At 42.0% G+C, this 18,753-nt stretch overlaps 1 protein-coding gene across 1 annotated transcript in view; it reads right to left on the reverse strand.

Moving 5' to 3' along the window:
* Nucleotides 1-10,460: 10,460 nt before the first annotated feature.
* Nucleotides 10,461-18,753, reverse strand: part of ADRA1A (adrenoceptor alpha 1A) — a 119,726-nt gene continuing 111,433 nt past the window's right edge. The window contains exon 4 of the mRNA XM_054498546.2: nt 10,461-11,060. Within this exon, the coding sequence (XP_054354521.1) occupies nt 10,902-11,060 (159 nt within the window). The 3' untranslated portion in view covers nt 10,461-10,901. The remainder of the gene's footprint in view (nt 11,061-18,753) is intronic.

The raw sequence follows: 18,753 nt of genomic DNA on the forward strand, positions 1-18,753 counted from the left end.
CTCCCTTGCACATGAGCATGTTTCTCCTCTCATAAATATTCATGACTCCTTCTGTAGCTTATTAAATATGTATATTTGGCCACCTAATTTAGCATGAATCCCTGTCTTATGTGTGTTTGTGGGGTTACTGGGGTTGGCACAGTAAAACACCCTTGAAGTTCCTGTTTCTGGCTTTTGGTTGTAAGCTATGGTTCCCAGCCTGCATGTTGCAATGTTTTATGAGAATCAAAGCTTTCCTTTCCAAATTTATGAATCTCGTCATTCTTCCATTGACACACAGCATGTCAAAGGTCTAGAATAGCAGCTGGGATTGTACTGCTGATCAAGGCCACGTGTGGTTGAGGGCCTAAATTAGACAGGAAGTCACTGATAGGTGTTGTATTACAGGGTGGATTCCCTAGCGGTTTGACTTTGAGCAAATTACTTAACCTCTTTAGACCTCTCTTCTCTAATACGGAAAATGTGAATTAATAACTACCACCTATAATATTGCTGCAAACAGCAAATTGTAGTGCATGGAAAGCATTTAGCATTCTGCTTTGGTTTGTTGTTGTTGGTCTTCCAATACTACCAAATTCTCCAACTCTCTGGACACCATCTTGGTGCCCTATAATTTAACTCAATTCTGATGCTACCAGGAGTTGTGTGGACCCCACAAGACTGCCCCCCATTTCAGATGCCAGTTGCAAGTGGTGGGTCCCCAGGTCACCTACAATTTCTGTCTGACTTGGCTACAAATTGGGGAAACGTTTCCATGACCTCCTTCTTAGATTTGATAATTTGCTATAATGGCTCATAGAACTCAGGGAAGCATTTGCCTTATGTTTATCCATTTGTTATAAAGGATACACCTCAGGAACAGCTGAACAGAAGGAATGCACAGGGCAGGTATGGGCCAATGTGCATAGAGCTTCCACAATCTCTCAGGTTACAGCACACCCCTAGCACCTGGATGTGTTCACACATCCTATCTTGTTGTTTAAGAGTTTTCAACAGAGCTTAGTCTCTACCACTCTCTCCTTTTTGGAGGTTGACTGGTGAGGTTGAATGTTTCTATCCTCTACCACTTAGTCTTCCCGGAAACCAGCCACATCCTGAGGCTCTCTAGGGGTCCCACCTTAAGTCACCTCATTAGCATGAACTCAGGTGTGACTGAAGACACTCCTCTCACTCTAGAAATTACAAAGGTTTTAGGGGCTCTGTGCTAGGAACCAGGAACAAATACCAAATATATTTCTTATTATCTCACAGAGTATTGCCTGGTAAATAGGGAGTACTCCACGAGTAGCAGCAATGGTTATTTTTGAGGCAGATCGTTGGTTTTGCTGTGCTTTGCAGGGAAAGGGTGACTGAACCAGGAAACTGAGGGCTCTTGTGGTCCAGGTCTAAAGCACGAGCTCCAGGCTGGGTGAGGAAAGAGGTAAGAACAAGATGGGAGATTCAGAACACACAGGTACCCAGTAAGATAGGGATGATTTTCTTAATATTTCCAAGTGTGCTAGTAGTCATCTACATGGCCTTCAGTCTATTCTAGAGGCAATCTCAGAACCATCTGGGCAGGAAATTTTGGGCCTAGAATACCTGGGACATGATCTGTAAGGGCAGCCGGGGTTGTTCTCTGGCCTTGTGAATTCCTTGCCATATCCAAGGTGAGGTTCCTGAATGTCAAGGTACCATGCAGGGCCTTTACTTGCCTGGGCTGAGGACTCTACTGCCTGTCTAGACAGCTACTAACTGTAGCAAACTAGAAAAGGATGCTTCTCCATCAGAGTTGTTTTTCTTCATTTTCTGTAGAGTCTTTCTCATGTGACTGCAGTCCAAAGCAGTGCCTGGGGACCTCGTTCCTGAGGCATGAAGGTCTTGTCTTTCTGGCTTTGTCCTCATGTCCTCTATAGGTTTACAGTGGCAGGCACACTGTGACGATGTGAGGATGTCTCTTCTAAAAATGGATGCGAATTCTTCTCAAACCTCAAAGTTCCCCACGGTCTGCACGGGACTGAGCTTGGAGAGGAGAGTCCCTTTCTTCCCTCAGGAAATCCTTATCATAGAGTGGCAGGATCCCCCCTGCCCTTCATGTAGATGGCAAGCAGCAATTAAATCAGCATCTCTCCAGTCACTGGCTAACAGGGAGCAAGGGGATTAACTGGTGCGCATTTTGCAAGTAATTAAAAAATGTATTTCCATGATGAACTCTGGGAAGAAATTTTCTGGAAGCAATATTTACTATTTGGAGAATTTCAACTCTGAGTCCTAAAATAGCCTTCCAAGCAGCAAGGCTGAAGTAGCTGCAAAAGGAATAATAACTTTCTTTTTTTTTTTAATTCTTTTTTATTTATTAATTAATCATTATTATTATTATTATTATACTTTAGGTTTTATGTTACATGTGAGCAATGTGCAGGTAAGTTACATATGTATACATGTGCCATGCTGGTGCGCTGCACCCATTAACTCGTCATCTAGCATTAGGTATATCTCCCAGTGCTATCCCTCCCCCCTCCCCCCACCCCACAACAGTCCCCGAAGTGTGATGTTCCCCTTCCTGTGTCCACGTGTTCTCATTGTTCAGTTCCCACCTATGAGTGAGAATATACGGTGTTTAGTTTTTTGTTCTTGCGATAGTTTACTGAGAATGATGATTTCCAGTTTCATCCATGTCCCTACAAAGGACATGAACTCATCATTTTTTATGGCTGCATAGTATTCCATGGTGTATATGTGCCACATTTTCTTAATCCAGTCTATCATTGATGGACATTTGGGTTGGTTCCAAGTCTTTGCTATTGTGAATAATGCTGCAATAAACATACGTGTGCACGTGTTTTTATAGCAGCATGATTTGTAGTCCTTTGGGTATATACCCAGTAATGGGATGGCTGGGTCAAATGGAATTTCTAGTTCTAGATCCCTGAGGAATCGCCACACTGACTTCCACAAGGGTTGAACTAGTTTACAGTCCCACCAACAGTGTAAAAGTGTTCCTATTTCTCCACATCCTCTCCAGCACCTGTTGTTTCCTGACTTTTTAATGATTGCCATTCTAACTGGTGTGAGATGGTATCTCATTGTGGTTTTGATTTGCATTTCTCTGATGGCCAGTGATGGTGAGCATTTTTTCATGTGTTTTTTGGCTGCATAAATGTCTTCTTTTGAGAAGTGTCTGTTCATGTCCTTCGCCCACTTTTTGATGGGGTTGTTTTTTTTTCTTGTAAATTTGTTGGAGTTCATTGTAGATTCTGGATATTAGCCCTTTGTCAGATGAGTAGGTTGCAAAAATTTTCTCCCATTTTGTAGGGTGCCTGTTCACTCTGCTGGTAGTTTCCTTTGCTGTGCAGAAGCTCTTTAGTTTAATTAGATCCCATTTGTCAATTTTGGCTTTTGTTGCCATTGCTTTTGGGGTTTTAGACATGAAGTCCTTGCCCATGCCTATGTCCTGAATGGTAATGCCTAGGTTTTCTTCTAGGGTTTTTATGGTTTTAGGTCTAACATTTAAGTCTTTAATCCATCTTGAATTGATTTTTGTATAAGGTGTAAGGAAGGGATCCAGTTTCAGCTTTCTACATATGGCTAGCCAGTTTTCCCAGCACCATTTATTAAATAGGGAATCCTTTCCCCATTTCTTGTTTTTGTCAGGTCTGTCAAAGATCAGATAGTTGTAGATATGTGGCATTATTTCTGAGGGCTCTGTTCTGTTCCATTGGTCTATATCTCTGTTTTGGTACCAGTACCATGCTGTTTTGGTTACTGTAGCCTTGTAGTATAGTTTGAAGTCAGGTAGCGTGATGCCTCCAGCTTTGTTCTTTTGGCTTAGGATTGACTTGGCGATGCGGGCTCTTTTTTGGTTCCATATGAACTTTAAAGTAGTTTGTTCCAATTCTGTGAAGAAAGTCATTGGTAGCTTGATGGGGATGGCATTGAATCTGTAAATTACCTTGGGAAGGATGGCCATTTTCATGATATTGATTATTCCTACCCATGAGCATGGAATGTTCTTCCATTTGTTTGTATCCTCTTTTATTTCCTTGAGCAGTGGTTTGTAGTTCTCCTTGAAGAGGTCCTTCACATCCCTTGTAAGTTGGATTCCTAGGTATTTTATTCTCTTTGAAGCAATTGTGAATGGGAGTTCACTCATGATTTGGCTCTCTGTTTGTCTGTTATTGATGTATAAGAATGCCTGTGATTTTTGTACATTGATTTTGTATCCTGAGACTTTGCTGAAGTTGCTTATCAGCTTAAGGAGATTTTGGGCTGAGACAATGGGGTTTTCTAGATATACTATCATGTCATCTGCAAACAGGGACAATTTGACTTCCTCTTTTCCTAATTGAATACCCTTGATTTCCTTCTCCTGCCTAATTGCCCTGGCCAGAACTTCCAACACTATGTTGAATAGAAGTGGTGAGAGAGGACATCCCTGTCTTGTGCCAGTTTTCAAAGGGAATGCTTCCAGTTTTTGCCCATTCAGTATGATATTGGCTGTGGGTTTGTCATAAATAGCTCTTATTATTTTGAGATACGTCCCATCAATACCTAATTTATTGAGAGTTTTTAGCATGAAGTGTTGTTGAATTTTGTCAAAGGCCTTTTCTGCATCTATTGAGATAATCATGTGGTTTTTGTCTTTGGTTCTGTTTATATGCTGGATTACATTTATTGATTTGCGTATATTGAACCAGCCTTGCATCCCAGGGATGAAGCCCACTTGATCATGGTGGATAAGCTTTTTGATGTGCTGCTGGATTCTGTTTGCCAGTATTTTATTGAGGATTTTTGCATCAATGTTCATCAAGGATATTGGTCTAAAATTCTCTTTTTTTGTTGTGTCTCTGCCAGGCTTTTGTATCAGGATGATGCTGGCCTCATAAAATGAGTTAGGGAGGATTCCCTCTTTTTCTATTGATTGGAATAGTTTCAGAAGGAATGGTACCAGCTCCTCCTTGTACCTCTGGTAGAATTCGGCTGTGAACCCATCTGGTCCCGGACTTTTTTTGGTTGGTAAGCTATTGATTATTGCCACAATTTCAACTCCTGTTATTGGTCTATTCAGAGATTCAACTTCTTCCTGGTTTAGTCTTGGGAGGGTGTATGTGTTGAGGAATTTATCCATTTCTTCTAGATTTTCTAGTTTATTTGCGTAGAGGTGTTTGTAATATTCTCTGATGGTAGTTTGTATTTCTGTGGGATTGGTGGTGATATACCCTTTATCATTTTTTATTGCATCTATTTGATTCTTCTCTCTTTTTTTCTTTATTAATCTTGCTAGCTTCTATCAATTTTGTTGATCCTTTCAAAAAACCAGCTCCTGGATTCATTTATTTTTTGAAGGGTTTTTTGTGTCTCTATTTCCTTCAGTTCTGCTCTGATTTTAGTTATTTCTTGCCTTCTGCTAGCTTTTGAATGTGTTTGCTCTTGCTTTTCTAGTTCTTTTAATTGTGATGTTAGGGTGTCAATTTTGGATCTTTCCTGCTTTCTTTTGTGGGCATTTAGTGCTATAAATTTCCCTCTACACACTGCTTTGAATGCATCCCAGAGATTCTGGTATGTTGTGTCTTGGTTCTCGTTGGTTTCAAAGAACATCTTTATTTCTGCCTTCATTTTGTTATGTACCCAGTAGTCATTCAGGAGCAGGTTGTTCAGTTTCCATGTAGTTGAGCGGTTTTGAGTGAGATTCTTAATCCTGAGTTCTAGCTTGATTGCACTGTGATCTGAGAGATAGTTTGTTATAATTTCTGTTCTTTTACATTTATTGAGGAGAGCTTTACTTCCAAGTATATGGTCAATTTTGGAATAGGTGTGGTGTGGTGCTGAAAAAAATGTATATTCTGTTGATTTGGGGTGGAGAGTTCTGTAGATGTCTATTAGGTCTGCTTGGTGCAGAGCTGAGTTCAATTCCTGGGTATCCTTGTTGACTTTCTGTCTCGTTGATCTGTCTAATGTTGACAGTGGGGTGTTAAAGTCTCCCATTATTAATGTGTGGGAGTCTAAGTCTCTTTGTAGGTCACTCAGGACTTGCTTTATGAATCTGGGTGCTCCTGTATTGGGTGCATATATATTTAGGATAGTTAGCTCTTCTTGTTGAATTAATCCCTTTACCATTATGTAATGGCCTTCTTTGTCTCTTTTGATCTTTGTTGGTTTAAAGTCTGTTTTATCAGAGACTAGGATTGCAACCCCTGCCTTTTTTTGTTTTCCATTTGCTTGGTAGATCTTCCTCCATCCTTTTATTTTGAGCCTATGTGTGTCTCTGCACGTGAGATGGGTTTCCTGAATACAGCACACTGATGGGTCTTGAGTCTTTATCCAATTGGCCAGTCTGTGTCTTTTTGGAGCATTTAGTCCATTTACATTTAAAGTTAATATTGTTATGTGTGAATTTGATCCTGTCATTATGATGTTAGCTGGTTATTTTGCTCGTTAGTTGATGCAGTCTCTTCCTAGTCTCGATGGTCTTTACATTTCGGTATGATTTTGCAGTGGCTGGTACCGGTTGTGCCTTTCCATGTTTAGCGCTCCCTTCAGGAGCTCTTTTAGGGCAGGCCTGGTGGTGACAAAATCTCTCAGCATTTGCTTGTCTGTAAAGTATTTTATTTCTCCTTCACTTATGAAGCTTAGTTTGGCAGGATATGAAATTCTGGGTTGAAAATTCTTTTCTTTAAGAATGTTGAATATTGGCCCCCACTCTCTTCTGGCTTGTAGGGTTTCTGCCGAGAGATCCGCTGTTAGTCTGATGGGCTTCCCTTTGATGGTAACCCGACCTTTCTCTCTGGCTGCCCTTAACATTTTTTCCTTCATTTCAACTTTGGTGAATCTGACAATTATGTGTCTTGGAGTTGCTCTTCTCGAGGAGTATCTTTGTGGCATTCTCTGTATTTCCTGAATCTGAATGTTGGCCTGCCTTCCTAGATTGGGGAAGTTCTCCTGGATAATATCCTGCAGAGTGTTTTCCAACTTGTTTCCATTTTCCCCGTCACTTTCAGGTACACCAATCAGACGTAGATTTGGTCTTTTCACATAGTCCCACATTTCTTGGAGGCTTTGCTCGTTTCTTTTTATTCTTTTTTCTCTAAACTTCCCTTCTCGCTTCATTTCATTCATTTCATCTTCCAGGGCCGATACCCTTTCTTCCATTTGATCGCATCGGCTCCTGAGGCTTCTGCATTCTTCACGTAGTTCTCGAGCCTTGGTTTTCAGCTCCATCAGCTCCTTTAAGCATTTCTCTGTATTTGTTATTCTAGTTATACATTCTTCTAAATTTTTTTCAAAGTTTTCAACTTCTTTGCCTTTGGTTTGAATATCCTCCTGTAGCTCAGAGTAATTTGATCGTCTGAAGCCTTCTTCTCTCAGCTTGTCAAAGTCATTCTCCGTCCAGCTTTGTTCCGTTCCTGGTGAGGAACTGCGTTCCTTTGGAGGAGGAGAGGTACTCTGCTTTTTAGAGTTTCCAGTTTTTCTGCTCTGTTTTTTCCCCATCTTTGTAGTTTTATCTACTTTTGGTCTTTGATGATGGTGATGTACAGATGGGTTTTTTGGTGTGGATGTCCTTTCTTTCTGTTAGTTTTCCTTCTAACAGACAGGACCCTCAGCTGAAGGTCTGTTGGAGTACCTGGCCGGCCGCGTGAGGTTTCAGTCTGCCCCTGCTGAGGGGTGACTCCCAGTTAGGCTGCTCGGGGGTCAGGGGTCAGGGACCCACTTGAGGAGGCAGTCTGCCGGTTCTCAGATCTCCAGCTGCGTGCTGGGAGAACCACTGCTCTCCTCAAAGCTGTCAGACAGGGACATTTAAGTCTGCAGAGGTTACTGCTGTCTTTTTGTTTGTCTGTGCCCTGCCCCCAGAGGTGGAGCCTACAGAGGCAGGCAGGCCTCCTTGAGCTGTGGTGGGCTCCACCCAGTGCAAGCTTCCAGGCTGCTTTGTTTACCTAAGCGAGCCTGGGCAATGGCCGGCGCCCCTCCCCCAGCCTGGCTGCCGACTTGCTGTTTGATCTCAGACTGCTGTGCTAGCAATCAGCGAGACTCCGTGGGCGTAGGACCCTCTGAGCCAGGTGCGGGCTATACTCTCCTGGGGCACCGTTTCCTAAGCCCCTTGGAAAAGCACAGTATTCGGGTGGGAGTGGCCCGATTTTCCAGGTGCCGTCTGTCACCCCTGGAAAGGGAACTCCCTGACCCCTTGCGCTTCCCGAGTGAGGCAATGCCTCGCCCCTGCTTCAGCTGGGGCACGGTGCACTCACCCACTGACCTGCGCCCACTGTCTGGCACTCCCTAGTGAGATGAACACGGTACCTCAGATGGAAATGCAGAAATCACCTGTCTTCTGCGTCGCTCGCGCTGGGAGCTGTAGACCGGAGCTGTTCCTATTCGGCCATCTTGGCTCCTCCCCCCCGGAATAATAACTTTCAATACTGGTGTCCATGTTTTACTGGGGCTGGGTCTCTCACTGGCTTCCTCATCAGAAAGCAAAAACATCAGATTGTCTCCCCTGTCTTACAGTGTCACAGAATTAGTGGATACTTAATGTCGCTGAGCATAGGAGACTGACAGTGCTTGCTTTGGGAACTGGAGGCTGGTGTAGTGGCCACAACTCTATGTTCAGGGATGCCCTTAGTCTAGATATTCTGTCATGTTTCTAAAACTGTGTGCTTCGATTTCAGGATGTTAGAATATTATCAAAGGTGGGTAGTGAATGTGCTTTTGGAGAAAAATCATATTAAACATTTTACTAGGAGCTTTATTATACAAGACGGAGAATTTGAAAAGCCATGCTCTAATTTAGGGCAGCATTTGAATGTTTCACATCGTAGCAAGTTTCTCTTCTTTGCAAGAAGTGATTTTGCTATACAGAGGGAAGAAACATGATGCTGGCCCTGGACAGCTGGAAACTGAGCAGGTGCTTAATTGTGCTATGCCTCAGTTTCCTCATCTGTAAAAGGAACATACTTTGGACTGTAAAAGCTGACTGTGAAGAATAGATTAGACAGTGTGTGTAAAGTGCCTATCGTAAGGAGGTGTTTGAAACCACCTAATGCATGCCCTGGTTGCTGACCCTTTGCTCAGCTCTTGGGTCCACCTTTCATAGCTTCTTGAATCTCAGGATATCTGCTGGTTTAGACCATTTGCAGGGATCTAGTCTCTCCACTTTGCTTTATTGCTGGCTCTTTGTCCTGTCCTGAATTTTGCTTCCTACCCAACTTTGGGTCTCACCATTGCCCTGACCTTTCCTATCTCCCTTTGTGCTCCTTGTTAGGGTGAGTGTGTCCTGCCCACTCCTCAACTTTTCTTCCATCCATCTCATGATGAGGAGTAGCTTAATTCGATTGGTGAATCTGGAATAAATAAACTGGCAGGCTCAGCTCTAAGACACCTTTTGTCCTTTTGGGATGAGCTGCCTCCAGGGAGCAGCAATTTCTTTTAGTTTTTCCAGGCTGTGTCACCCTTGGGCAGACTCCTCCACACCCCACCTGGTATGGGTACCCTGGTTTTGCACTGCCTATAGGGCAACCCCTCACAAAGCTCATTTGTCCACAGTTATCAGCTGTGTCCTTCAACTTGACTCTTTACTGGGAATAAAACTGAGAGTCTAGTGTCTAGGGGGGGCATATTGTTTAAGAAATTGGTCTCTGGAGTTAAAGTACCTTGGTTCAAATCCAAGCTCTGCCACTCACTTGGAGTGAAAATTTTTTTGTGTGTGAAAATTTTGCAAACCCCTAAACCCCATTGACCCTCAGTTTTCCTTCTGTAAAAGGAGGGAAACAATAGAAACTACTTCATAGTTCTGTTGGGAGCATTACACGAGTAGTATACGTACAATATTTGGAACAATGCCTGCCCCTGGCAACTATAACTGAGTGTTGGCTAACTGTACATATCAGTGTATTCAGGGCTTGCCCAGGGAAGGTGGAGAAGAGCACCACTTAGGCACTTCAGAGACCCATTCCCAGGTCCTGTTCCTCTACTGGTACCCTCAAGGGTGGCTTCAGAGCCAGGGCCCTCCTGACCACACCCCAGCACCTGCCTTTGTCATGCTTCCCATGTAAGTCCACTTAATCCATGTGGGTTACTTCCCTAGGTTTCAAGTCGATTATTATCTCTGCTGGAGGAGTAGGGAGCAAAATGAAAATGGAGCATTTGTGTCCTCCTCTGTCATCAGTTACCATCACCCCATTCCCCCAGACCATGGGCTACCTCCTACTCATTCATGTTGTGAATTCAAAGAGTGCTAGGATGCCCCATCTGTTTTTTTCCCCAGCCTTCAAAAACTTCTGTTTGCTCTGGATTTCAACCTTTAGGAAATCATTCTTGCAGATACGAACCACTGTTTGGTAATGATCTTTGGTAGATCAAGACCAATGGGTCTTCCATTGCTCTTTAGTTGGTTCCTTTAAATGCTGAGCTCTTTTGAGAGCCCCTCACCTTCTACCCCTTCAACAGCGATTTACTACTTGATCCCCTTTCTCATTTGGAAAACCTTTATTAACCAATGGCTATGGGCTGGGTGTCTATGGGAAGGTAAGATAACTGCCACAGAAGAATGTGTAGTCCAGTGGTGCTTGAACTGTGCTCCATGGTGTCCTATGTGCCCTCTAGAGGCCCCTCACCAGTCACTGTGGAGAGAATGTGTGTGTGTGTTGGGGGGTGGTTCTGAGTGGTTGGGGTCTTACCCCACTCCCAACATCCGTCCAGCACTGCTATTTTTCTTTCTTTTGCATATTGATCTTCTGAGCAAGATTTCATCCACAGAAAGGATTGCGCTGTTAAAAAAGATTAAAAAAAAAAAAAAAGTTGGGCCGGGCATGGTGGCTCATGCCTGTAATCCCAGCACTTTGGGAGGCTGAGGCAGGTGGATCACGAGGTCGAGAGATCGAGATCATCTTGGCCAACATGGTGAAATGCCATCTCTACTAAAGATACAAAAATTAGCTGGGCCTGGTGGCGTTGGCCTGATGGTGCGTCCCTGTAGTCCCAGCTGCTTGGGAGGCTGAGGCAGGAGAATCTCTTGAACCTGGGAGGCGGAGGTTGCAGTGAGCCAAGATCGCACCACTGCACTCCAGCCTGGTGACAGAGGGAGACTCCATCTAAAAAAAAAAAAAAAAGTTGAAAAAGCATTGACCTAATTTTTTCCACTGAATTTATTCAGCATGGCTTTTTATAGTGGTTTCACCCTCCCAGCTTGCATTTGGCCAACAGGATGACCTGGCCAATGTCTTGGCACCAGTCACCTATGGACTCAACCAGAGAGGACCTCTGAAGCTGTCCCCTCAGCAGGTGAGGCTCACCTTTTGTATTGGAGAAAGATGTTTTGTGGTCAAGGTTAGTATTATTTGCAATAATAAGTAAATAAGGAATTTGTTGGGGGAGGTACCACACATAAATTGACTCTGAAGGCAATCTCAAAACAGTTTCAAAAATGTTTTAGGCAGTGATAACACTATTGAAATACACTCATGGCCCCTAAAAATACTAGAAGCTCTAAAATAAGCTCTCAAAGTTGTTTTGTAGGACTCATAATATCAAACTATAACTTTCCAAAGGACAGGAGACTGGACTTTTTTTAACTTTCTGGTGTGTTTGTTATGGCAACAAACACAGGGATCTAAGATAATCAGGGGCTGATGGCTCAATCACTGATCTATAGAGATGCATCTAATATAACCAATCAATATCTGGCTCATTCTGTTTTTATAAAGATATTTATGCAATCCACATATTTGCATGTTCATAGAGCATTTCTGGAAGATGTTCTAGCCTGTTAGCTTCATAGAGTAAGCCTTATGTTTTTCTGTTTTGTTCACTAATGTGGTCAAAGATGATGCCTGGCTTGTAATAAATTTTTAATAGCTGTGCATTGAATGAGTAAACTCACAATAAAATGGTAAGGGTGGTTACCTCTAGGGATTAGGACTAGAGATTGGTGAAACTATTACTTTTCAATTTATATCCACATATGACATTTATATGAAGAGGGCAGGAAGACTGTCTGCTTTTCTCTTTGTATTTGCTCTTTTACCCATAGAGAGGAAGAAATTTCTGCCTTTGCTTTCACTGCTGTCTTTTGGCCTTATGGCTCCTCCATGGCCAGCCCAAACCAAAAAGGAATACACAATCTGGCTGGTTGTTCTTGGACCATGTATTCTTAGCGGGCAAGATTCCACTCTTCCTCACTCATTTCCTATCTCCATTGCTTTATGATCAGGACCTCCCTTCCAGAAGAAGTCCTGGTCATGATTCTACTCTCAATTTCAGCTTTTCCATTAGTGTTTGGTTCATTGGGCTAGAGGCACATGAGCATTGAAATTTGTCTTGTCTTAGTTCATTTGGGCTGCTGTAACAAAATAAATATGTGGCTTATACACAACAAAAATTTATTTCTCTCAGCTCTGGAGGCTGGGAAGTTCAAAAGCAAGGCATTGGCAGATTTGGTATCTGGTAAAGGCTTGTTTTCTGGTTCATAGGTTGCCATCTCCTCACTGGAACCTCAGATAGCAGAAGGGACAAGGAAGCTATCTGGGCTGGGGTCTCTTCTTTTTCTTTTTTTTTGAGACAGAATCTTGCTCTGTTGCCTAGGCTGGAGTGCAGTGGCATGATCTCGGCTCACTGCAACCTCTGCTTCCTGGGTTCAAGTGATTCCCCTGCCTCAGTCTCCCAAGTAGCTGGGACTACAGACGTGTGCCACCATGCCCAACTAATTTTTGTATTTTTAGTAGAGACAGGGTTTCACCATGTTGCCCAGGCTGGTCTCGAACTCCTGAGCTCAAGTGATCCACTGGCCTTGGCCTCTGAATGTGCTGGGATTACAGGCATGAGCCACCACACCCAGCTGGGTCTCTTCCTGTAAGGACAAAAATCTCATTCATGAAGGCTTTGCCCTCATGACCTAATTACTTCCCAAAGGCCCCACCTCCAAATAGTTTTACAATAGGAAAGATATTTTAACATATGGATTTTGGAGGAGCACAAACATTCCTTCTGTGGCATTCCTCAAACCTGGACATTTTAGATGCAAGCAAGTTGGGTATAGGAAACCCTGAGTGAGACAGAGCAGCTCAGCAGAGATGCTTTAATTTTGGGAACACAGCTCTCCTGGTGATTCATAAAAATTCTAAGTTGTAGGCTGGGCGCAGTGGCTCACGCCTGTAGCCCCAGCACTTTGGTAGGCCAAGGTGGGCAGATCACCTGAGGTCGGGAGTTCGAGACCAGCCTGACCAACATGGAGAAACCCCGTCTTTACTAAAAATACAAAACTAGCCAGGTGTGGTGGTGCATGCCTGTAATCCCAGCTACTCAGGAGGATGAGACAGGAGAATCACTTGAACCTATGAGGTGGAGGTTGTGGAGAGCCGAGATTGCGCTATTGCACTCCAGCCTGGGCAACAAGAGCAGAACTCTGTCTCAAAAAAAAAAAAAAAAAAAAAAAAATTGTAAGTTGTTTCCCATTTGGCTCTTGTCCTTCTAGGTACAGTTTCTGCAAATGAGGCCTGCAGTGTGGTACGTGATAGGATTCAGAAACCCAGAGCCCGTCCCAACCTCATGATACTGCAGTGCTTTTACTTGTTTAGTTTACCACGTGCAGATATAATTTTGAAATGAGTATATGGATCAGAACATAATAACATGTGAGGAGTGAGTACGAACAAAGTATTTTTTCCTCCACCTACACAACAGAATAAAAGAGTTGTTTTTCATAAATTCTGTTGAAGGCAGTTTGTATTTATAAACAGGAGAATTAATAATAATAATAGGCTGGCAGGATGATTTGGCATTAAGAGGCCTTTTGTCTAAGAAAACTAGTTCATACAATCATTAAATACTTTGCTTAAAATTGAAAAGTAAAGGAACAGAGTTAACACCAAAACTTTGGAGTCTGAAGCAGAGACTTAACAAATTCAGTATGGGTGAGTGTAAGGAGTAAGTGCTATGTAATGACCAAAAAAAGGATTGTAATACTGCCACACATATCTCAGAAAAGTTGATCTACTAGGGAATATGAGTGGATGGACACTTTTGCTGTTCTGAGATGTCTGTGATCTATGCCAGTAGGCATCGTATTGTGTTAACAATAACAGCAATTGCAACAACAACAGCTAAGACTCATTGAATGTTTATTATGAACTACACAGACATTCTTTACGTGTATCGGTCCAATAAGGAAGCTTCTACTATTATCTCATTTTACAGATATGGAAATAAACACTCAGGTAGGCTTAGGTCACATGCTACTAAGGGGCATGGGTGGGATCAATGGAGTGTTGAAGTTGGCTTGTACAGGCTCTTGAGAGCTGACTGTGCACACCTCTTCCCAATAGTGTGTTCAACAACATCATGTCGCTACCTTGAATTTGACCATTGTGGGATAATTTACACCACAAAAATTGACAAAATGCCACACATCATGCGGCAATTTTGTTTTTTTTTTATAGAGAGCTCACTGGAAAACATTCTAACAAATCGCTAGATAGGATTCAAACCCAGGCGGTTTGACTGGAGAGCATTTTGGCAAAGATGCATGTTTTCAGGTCAAAGTATTGATAATGGTATTAACAATTTTCTTATTGCGTGAGCCACTTTTATTTGGTTGGTTTCATAGATGAGCTTGAGGAGGCAGTGTCTCATTTACATGGGGCATAGTGGATTCGTTGGACCAGGTGTGCCATTTACATAGTGCCAGAGGAGGCTGGCCATCCCACCCTCATTTTTTATTATGCAAATGAGGTCTTTACCTGGCCTGTGCCATGTTACCTGCACATGTAGCAACAAAGGAAAGGGAAGGGAAAACCTCCATTTTGAATATAACTGGCTTCCAGGTATCCCTTTTTTATTGGTACAGCTGCCGGCATTTACCTATGCAAGCTTCAAGCTTGCTTATCTATGCCTGCAGCTTGATTTTTCAGGCTGCTTTTTGTTAGAAAAGAAATTATTTTGGGGCTGCTTTTTATTAAAAGGAAATTCCACTGAGAGTTCTTTTACCCTAACTGCCTAAATAATTTCTTTTTAGCTCCTGTATTACTATCATTTGACTTAGATGCCAAGAACTTTGGGTAGAAAATAATGATCCCTCTTCACCGGGAAGTAGATGCTCACCTTTGTGGATAGTCAAAATGACAGCCACAAAAACCCCCTAGCAAGATCACTGAGAAAAAGAACAACCTGTAATTGCTGAGTGCTAACTATATGTCAGGCATTTCCTTAAATCTTTACCTTCATGGTTTTATTTCATTAGCCGAGAAGCCCTCTAATGATGCACAGTAGTCATTGTTCTCATTTTTGAGAAGAGGAAATGAAGATTTGGAGATGTTGAAATATTGGCTTGAGATCTTCTAAGTGGTGAGTGGTTGAGGGAATTTGGAGCCTGTAGCAGCTGCCAGACAATCTGGAATTTGGAGCCTGTAGCAGCTGCCAGACAATCTGCCTCCAGAGTTCATGTCCCCAAGGAGGAAGACACACTGCTGAGGAGTCCCACTGAGGGAGTGGGGCTGAAAGGGTAGCCCTGAGGCTTCCAGGTTCTGAGCCCATGGCCAGAGAAGAACCTCCATCAAAGAACTCCATCAAAACACAGCTGTGTTGTCTGTGATCTTGTCTGACCTCAGCCCTCGTAACCTATTGCCTTGGCTATGGGTAACTTAATATGTCCTGTCTTGAACACATCCAACATTACCATGTGCCTGACTTCTAATACCACCTTCTCCTGCTACCTGCGCCTAAACCTGATGATCCAGGTGTATTCTGGTCCTTGCCCATATCTTGAATGCGGCCCCTTTACACCCTATGCCCAATCTACCCTATTTATTGTTATTTTTTTTTTGCAGTATACTTTCTATTTTATTTTTTTTAAGTGAGGATATAAAAATGAGATTCTTGAAGAAAAATAATAAAGTGTTATCTTTGGAAGGTAAACTTTAAGGCACCTTATATTTTGCTCTTCCTATACTTATTTACTTATTTCCTACATTTTCTATAATGAATGAGTTATTTCTATAACAAAAAAATGCTACTTACAAACGGATACATGAAGACAAATCTTAAAATAAATCTTAATACCTATTCATCCAAAAAGCAAAAGACACTTTGCAAACTATTACAATCTACCTTATTTAGCTGGCTGAAGACACCAACTTTCTTTGTCTGCACCACCCACTCCATTTCTCAAGAGACATTCACAACACACCATGATTGAAAAACTAGGGTGTTATGTGTTTAAAGAAAGAGGTTTAAAATATTTTATTAGAGAACACATATCAATATTGAACAACACTTAAATAGATGGCATTCATATTAATAAGGACAATATAAATTCTTATAATTTGAACAGTCAGTTTTTTCAACAAATAAATTCATTTTTATCAGTGGGCATGATCCATGAAGTATATTTTTTCAATAATTTATTCATCTGCTTAGTACTATATACATTCATTTTCTTTGAAAAGAAACATAAAATCAACGTGATTGTTTATCACATCACATCATAAACAGATGGACCTATAAAAATGGCATGTAGAAAATTCAGAAACACTTTAACAGCACATTCCAAGGATACTGAGTCCATTTAAGAGAAATTAAACTCTTTGAAGCCATTGTAGTCAGCCTGGGTGTCATATATATGCATCGATACAAAATGTTGCCACAAATTCAAGTATAATGATTCACACACATAAATACATTATTCTGACACAGGAGAGAATGCTCCCTTGAATAGTATAGCGTGCATACCAAACTCTCAGCATGATTCAGATTAACTTGTTTTTTTTTTTAAATGGAAGGAAAGGCAATGACATCGTCAACTTAGTCGACCAAATACCAAACCTGGAGAAGGTGGATGTGGTTCACAAACACTGCACAGTTAGAAATTGCACCTTACATGGAATCTTATTTGTCACAACAATTGTTAAAGGTTACAGAAAAACCATAGCAGCTAAAACCAGCCAGTCAGCCCACATTTGCTTCTCTGGCAATGTGGAAATACTGTGTTTGTATTTTGAACAAATGTAACAAGGAGACAAGCAGAAACGCTGCAGCAAGCCAGGAAATGTCACGGGGTTCATAGTTAAATGGCGTCAGCTTTATTTACTAAAGTATAATTTTAATTTCACAGGCAAAATGAACCTCCAGATTTGTTTTCCTTAGCCCCAGCAAGTCAAGTCCTTCCTAACTGTTAGTTGATTGCAAAAGTGCAGCTTCAAGTCTGTCCCTTTTGCTTTCATTTCCCCCCTGCCGCACCTCTGCTCCATCAGGTTTGTAACACAAGCAGACACTCTTTCATACGCTTCAATGTAGTGTGAGATGTGACCCTTGGATGGTGTGAAAGCCAGCCTTTAGGGATATTATAGTGATTCAGTTATTTTCTGTTTTTTTTTTTATTGTTGTTGTTGGAAAAACTTGTTTTTTAAAAACATGCTGCATAACATCTTGCTAAAAACAATTTCTCAAATAGTAGGAACACTGAATTGCTTTGTATATGATTTGCTTGTTAAGACATCCAAAGCATTTGGTTATTCTTAAGAATTAGGCACTTCCATTCTTGAGCAAATATTTATTTGTATGAAGAGAAAGAGATAGACCTCCTTTTTTTTTCTTTTCTGTTTAGCCATCCCACTGTAATGCTGCATTAAGCCTTGAGAATAAAGAGAATCAGACAACTGGGAAACCAAGGATTTGTGATTTTCAGCCAAGCCAGACATGGTCACTCTGTCAGGAAAGCCTTGGACTCATCCCTGACTGGCTGTTTCAGTGAGTCCTTTCTTGGCTTAAAAAAAAGAGTGAGAAGGAGAGCAGTTGTGTGGTTTGCCTGTGGGGACTTGGGCAACGGGGGTTTATAGAGCCAAGTGGCCACCATGATAAGCGAGACTGACTTCCCTGTGCCCTGACATTTGGGAGGAGGCAGCACCCCCAGCACATGCCCGAGGTTTAGCAGCCCCTGGGCCTTGGCACAGATTCCTCCCTTCTTTGCCTGGAACAACTGTTTCTGTTCCCCACCCCATTGTGTCCTCCAGGATTCAGCGTAGAGATCACCACTTTTGAGAAGCCTAACTCTGCAGCCGGCTGAAGCCCTTCACCAAGCTCCCATGGCACTGTATTACCATCACGGGTGCTTGGAGGGCAAGGACTATGTCTCTGCCATTGTTATTCTCCACCCCCTGGACTTGGCGCTGGAGCACAGTCAGCCTACACTGAATATTATAGAGTGAATAAAGAAATGAGAGAGCAGAGAGTGTAACAGCAGGTCTCTTTGAACGAAGGGGATTTTGTTTTGCAGCATGATTTTCATGTCTATGAATGTTCTAGAATTTGAGGGACACTAATTTTACAAGTTAAATGTGCCTTTTTTCTTTTAAAATATTTTATTCTGAAAAATTTCAAACATGCACAAACATGGAAGAATGGCGTGTGGCCTTGCCTGCCATTCTTATTTCATCTATCACACTTGCTTCCCCACTTTTGGCAATGAAACTTTAAAGCAAATTGTAAACATACTTCGATATGAACTTACCAGTTAAGGACAATGCCGTTATCACATCCAAGAAAATTTAAAGTAACGATCTAATTATCTGACGTCTAATAGGACCCAGCCTATGCTTAATTTTCTCCAATTACTTCAAAAATGTCTTTTTACACTTTGTTTCAATAAAGATCTAAATGAACAAGGCTTGTACAGTATACTTGATGAATACATCTCTTAAGAATATTTTAACCCATAGAAGTTCCCCTTTTTAAAATGCCATTTACTTATTGAAGAAAATGAGGTGCCTTATGGAATTCCTCACACCCTACACGTGG

This window comes from Pongo pygmaeus, chromosome 7 (genome assembly GCF_028885625.2).
Source record: "Pongo pygmaeus isolate AG05252 chromosome 7, NHGRI_mPonPyg2-v2.0_pri, whole genome shotgun sequence".
Classification (NCBI taxonomy): domain Eukaryota; kingdom Metazoa; phylum Chordata; class Mammalia; order Primates; family Hominidae; genus Pongo; species Pongo pygmaeus.